This window comes from Poromitra crassiceps (assembly GCF_964638095.1).
Source record: "Poromitra crassiceps genome assembly, chromosome: 13".
Classification (NCBI taxonomy): domain Eukaryota; kingdom Metazoa; phylum Chordata; class Actinopteri; order Beryciformes; family Melamphaidae; genus Poromitra; species Poromitra crassiceps.
This window is the reverse complement of record NC_139644.1, coordinates 497055-503054: the sequence shown is the minus strand read 5'-3', so window position 1 is coordinate 503054 and position 6000 is coordinate 497055. Positions and strand designations below refer to the sequence as shown.

At 43.1% G+C, this 6000-nt stretch overlaps 1 protein-coding gene across 1 annotated transcript in view; it reads left to right on the top strand.

Moving 5' to 3' along the window:
* Positions 1 to 214: 214 nt before the first annotated feature.
* The window catches only part of LOC310787379 (multidrug resistance-associated protein 1-like), a gene marked incomplete at both ends in the record, with an annotated part of 143201 nt that continues 137415 nt past the window's right edge, over positions 215 to 6000 (top strand). The window contains one exon of the mRNA XM_083648779.1: positions 215 to 256. Within this exon, the coding sequence (XP_083504905.1) occupies positions 215 to 256 (42 nt within the window). The remainder of the gene's footprint in view (positions 257 to 6000) is intronic.

Here is a 6000-nt window from a genome sequence, read left to right as displayed (position 1 = left end):
GAGAGAGAGAGAGAGAGAGAGAGAGAGAGAGAAAGAGAGAGAGAGAGAGCCTACAGAGAGAGAGGAGGGAGGAGAAAACCTATAGATCCAAACAGACTGAGTGGACGTCTGAGGTGGCGGCTATTGGAAAAGCCAGGACCAACGAAGAAGATTCTCCTCAAGAAGAAGAAGAAGAAGAAGAAGAAGAAGAAGAAGAAGAGAGGGCAGAGGAGGGATGGATGATCTCTGCAGTCTGAGTGGACTGGATCCACTCTGGGTGAGTTATGCTAACTCAGTGGTTCTCAACATGGGGTCTGGGGACGTCGAGGGGTCCTTGGGGGGGGGTCTAGGGGGTCCCCAGCAACCTGATGAATTGTTAAACTTCACCATTATTTCACTTAGATAATGTAGAAGAATGACTGTTTTGATCCATTATCTCTGCCTAACACAGATAATTCTGAGATTCTGTCTCATATAAATATTAACATCAAATGTGGGTCTGAATTATGGGGTCCTTGATATGGGCAAATAAATGTGAAAAGATACAAAAGCTCAACTCAGAGGTCTTTTGAACACACAGTCAGTTTTTTCTTGTATACGTTTTTTAATCCGTCATCTGAAAACACAGACGGGTCAAACAGCTCGCAAAATCAAACCTGTTCCGAAAACTTGAATGAAGGACAAACATTTCTGAGTCAGTGTGTAAACATGAGTGACACAACATGAGGTCGTATTTATTTTAAAACGTGCGACAATTTTGGACGAAAAATACGGACATGGTGTGCAAAAGCCTTAACTGTGCCCTTACGAAAAAGTCTGAGTGAGTGTGACTTTGAAATTCAACATTTCCACATGTGATTGTATCTACTTAAATGTGAGCTGAATTTGGGATAGCCTACATACTGTACATAGCCATATGCCTATACTGTACATAGCCATATGCCTATAGCCTACATACTGTACATAGCCATATGCCTATAGCCTACATACTGTACATAGCCATATGCCTATAGCCTACATACTGTACATAGCCATATGCCTATAGCCTACATACTGTACATAGCCATATGCCTATAGCCTACATACTGTACATAGCCATATGCCTATAGCCTACATACTGTACATAGCCATATGCCTATAGCCTACATACTGTACATAGCCATATGCCTATAGCCTACATACTGTACATAGCCATATGCCTACAGTATGTATCCCACATTCTCCTTTTGTGTGATGTTGGAAGCTCTATTATAAGTCCATCCCAGGTTTATGTAAAGTGATAAATCCACATGGCTCAGTGACTGCAACTTGTTGAATGAGTTACAAAGGAGCAACTCAAGTCATTTACACGGTTGTCACACCTGAATAAATCTCTACACGTTCAAGACGATTTGTAATTTCACAAAATTCCACTGTGGGCATTAATGGGTTAATCGTTTTCAAATAGAAACACCTGTGTGTGTGTGTGTGTGTGTGTGTGTGTGTGTGTGTGTGTGTGTGTGTGTGTGTGTGTGTGTGTGTGTGTGTGCGTGCATGCGCGTGCGTGCGTGCGTGCGTGCGTAATGTGTGTGTGTGTGTGTGTGTTAGACTTTGGTTAATTACAACACATTCGGGTTGTCTGAGGATAGGCAGAGCAGCCAGGACAACTACTATTTACCTAGAAGTGTATCACTAATAATACATAGTGTGTGTGTGTGTGTGTGTGTGTGTGTGTGTGTGTGTGTGTGTGTGTGTGTGTGTGTGTGTGTGTGTGTGTGTGTGTGTGTGTGTGTGGGTGGGTGGGTGTGTGTGTGTGTGTGTGTGTGTGTGTGTGTGTGTGTGTGTGTGTGTGTGTGTGTGTGTGCACGTGTGTGTGTGTGTGTGTGTGTGTGTGTGTGTGTGTGTGTGTGTGTGCGCGCGCGCGCTTGTGTGTGTGTGTAAGGCTGGCTTTACACGGTGAAACCTTCACGCAACTTTAGTTGGTTGAAACTGAGGTGAAACTAAGTTGCAAATGATTTGCATGGTCTAAAGCCCTCAGCAACGCACTTGAAACTTGTCTGAAACTCAGCTGCAACAGTTGCAAAATTCTCAACTTTGTGAAACTAGTTTTATGCAACAGCCAATCAAAACGCTGATAAGTAGGCTATGCTATTAATGCACTGATGCATGCGTGCATTTGCATGAAAATTATGTTTCATGCCATTTGCAACCTGCAACTAGTTGCCTAAAAGTTTCACAGTGTAAAGCCAGCCTAAGAGGGAGAGAGGGGGGAAGAGAGATATTCTGGCAAGTTGTTTTCTTTCTTTGCGAGGTTTCTTTATTGTGGTGTACTTCAATAACGAGGCAGTGGCACACGTTTACACCTTTACTGCATGGGGGAATGACAGCGCTATGTACATTTAACATCTGACGTGTGTCTTGTACACTTCTGAATATGCGCGGTACACAAACTCAAACTACGGCAAGTTTGCTATGCCAATCAGTACCAAATAATCACTGTGTTAATATACCACATTACCTCCCCCCTTAGCTCAAAGGTAACTCAAAAAGACTTACAGCATTCAGTAAGGATAGTTAAGAATGTTACTTCTTAACTATCCTTACTGAATGCTGTAAGTCTTTTACTGTAGATGTAAACTCTTAATTAACTCAAAGCCTTTTAATAAACTCAAAATCCCTCAGCATCATATTCAGTTCTTGTAATGCTCTGGCAGCTTTGATGTACGCTTTGAGCGTCTTAAAGTCACTGCAAGGCGGTCAGGTGGCTCGGGCGGCTTCACCGGCTCTAAGGCTGGGGGTCCAGGCTCTAAGGCTGGGGGTCCAGGCTCTAAGGCTGGGGGCAGGCGCGGCTCCAGTATTGGGCCTGGCGGGCCTAGGCCCACCCACTTTTTCCCCAGGCCCAATCAGATTTTTTTTTTTTTTTTTTTTTTTTTTTTTTTTAATATATATATATGTTTTTTTAATTAATTAATTTTTAAAACGAACATTTGAATACAAAATAAACACACAAAAACGTTTCCTGACTCTTTCTAACAATAAAAGAAAAATAAAACTGTTATATTAGACTTCAAGTACTGACGGGAGTTAAATTTGGCGCTTCAGTTGTTGTTGTAATGTACAGTGTAGCTAAAAAAGGTCAAAAAAAGCCCTCAAATCATTAATTTAAATGAGATATTCCTCTAAATATCGCTAAAAATGTAAAAAAAAAAGACCTAAAAATTCAAATCGGGTGCCGCCAAGATGGGCCCAGCCTACATTTGTTGAGCCCACCCAAAACTGAAATCCTGGAGCCGCCCCTGGCTGGGGGTCCAGGCTCTAAGGCTGGGGGTCCAGGTGCTCTGGGCTCCGTTTCTGAGCAATCGTCCACCTGCTCAGCTGACTGAGTTGTTCCTTCTTCAGGCACTTGATCTGAAGTATCGGGAGAGTAGCAAGGTCTCAGCTGGTCTCCATGACGCCTGTACACTTGGTCAGTTGTTTCACCTTGCACTCTGTATGACACCGGACCAGTCTGCTGTTTTACTACTCCTGGAATCCATTTTGGATTTTCTCCTGCAGTGTGGATGAGCAGATAAACATGCTCATCCACGTCAAAATCCCTCTCCGCCGCTTGACTGTCATGTTCCTCCTGCCAATACTGCTTCCTCCTCACAGTTTCTGCGATGCTCGGTTTCAGGAAGTCCAATCTGGTTCGCACATGTCTCTAGGTGTCACCAGTCACCAGTGTGCTGTTGGGAGTTGTGCGATACCGCAGCAGGAAGTGAGAGATTTATTCCTCAATGCTCAGGTCTTCTCTGCGAGCTTCTTCATGCCTGCTTTGAATGTCGCAACATACCTCTCAGCTAACGCATTGGTAGCTGGGTGTCTCGGAGCACCAGTCGTGTGAAGGATTCCATTTCTTTTCACAAACTGCTGGAACTCATTTGCTCTGGCACTCCATGACGCAAACAGTCGTTTTAGCCTTGTAATGGTTGCTGCAGAGGTTATTTGTGCCATTTTGAGTGTGCATCAACCACCATCATGATGTGGCTCATGAACGGCCCTGCAAAGTCAACATAGAGACACTGCGTAACGCGTCATCATTCAGAAACCACGCCCAAGACGGGGGAAAACACAAACTCCTGTCCAATCCTGGTGTTCCCCTATGTCACGTGCATGGTTGCGTGTTGCACCAAAAGATCGTATATACGGAATATGAACACTCCAACTTACTTCTTGACAGCTAGATCCACACTTTTCTTCTCGCCAATTCTCAATGGCTTCCTTGTTTTGCTCAGGAGTACACATTTTTTTAACTGCCGATTTTTTACATTTGTTTTCTGCGCAGCCCACCACACAACAGCTTTTAGCTATGTTTAATTCAAGGAAAATGACACTGGTGTGTGGAAATGAACGGAGCTCTTCCCCCGTGATGGGCGTGGGGGGACGGCTGGTATCAATGGGCTAGGGGGGCTAAGCCCCCCCTATCATTTCCAATAAAATGAGAAAAGTATTATTATTATTTATTCTTTACATACATTATATCAAACAAACTTAGAATTGGTTGTTTATGTTGGTGTAACTGTCGTAAGAATTTTCCTACTTACTAAATAACCAACTCTATTTGCTTAAAAGAATCCATGATTTATTACTGAAAACATGCGCATGGAAGCATCCGTCTACATCTCTTATCTTGTAGCTGTAATACTTCCGGTTCTCAGGTTGCACACTCTATTTAATCCCCAAGAGGGAGGAGAAGGTGGAGACTATTAACATACAAGGGAGGAGTGTACTAAACCACTCCTTCTATCTTAATTTTGGATTATCTTACGACAATTCCTCCCTCTTGTTCATCAGAACATTATTTTCAAAATTACATTACACAGTTAATAACACAATTAATACATTGGAAACTTATTATACACAGTGATATATACAAAGAATGGAAGATACTGTAGCTAACCCTCCTCCTGCTACCTAGAACAAAAAGTGTATTTGTACCTGTTGAATCCTATAGCTAACAGTTGTGTATTGGATGAAATCCTCTACATCTAATTTATTGATCAGAGGTGGGACTAAGTCATAGTATATGGTAGTTCAAATGTAGTCCAGTTGCACCTTACAGTGTCACTAATTCCTATTCTAAGCTTAAGTCATTCTCCAATGGTTACTGTACAGTCTCAGACTCAGGTCTCGTTCTTGTCAAATCCTTTGGTTACCTTAACATTATTTTTGACTGACACAACGATGCACTTCTCAATGAAATATGGTATTACAAAGGTCTCTATGCAACCCTCCAGGTTCATAGCTATTATAGTAATGTATTTCATAAGTGAGAAGTGCTTGGCTGTCCCAAAGCTTCCTAATAATTTTATATTAACCTCTGTAAAATACAAATCTCAGTTTCTGCACAGTAACCTATAGAGCAGCAACAGCGCCATCTGTAGTCACAAGAAAATCAGCAAATTGGGCTAGCTTTGTCCAGCCCCAAGACACTAGTGTCAGGCTTCAATCACCTTCGTTATAAGTGATTGACAGGTGTCTGGCCCGCCCCCCTTGAGCTGCCGCCGTCTACGGCTCATTTGAGATACATGATGTTGGCTCATTTGGGCTAAACTCCTGCAGCCCACAAGACAGAAGGGAGAGGAGGCGGGCCAACGAGACTCTCTTGACAACCAATGACAGCTCCACTGTACTTCCTCATCCATTTTCCTTCATGTTTGACGGGGAAAATTACAAGTGTAGAGACTGGAGGCACATTGGCACAAAGGGACACACAACAAAATCGTAAGTTTTGTGTTACGTGGTTTGAACATAGACAACAGCTGTTGCTCGTTAAGACATCAAAGGGAGGGAAAAGACGTGGACAGCTCTCGCTCTCTCTCTTTCTTCTCTCTATCTCTCTCTCTTTCGTTCTCTCTCTCTCTCTCTCTCTCTCTCTGTCTCTCTCTTTCTCTCTCTCTCTCTCTCTCTCTCTCTCTGTCTCTCTTTCGTTCTCTCTCTCTCTCTCTCTCGCTCTCTCTCTCTCTCTCTCTCTCTCTCTCTCCTCTCTCTCTCTCTCTCTCT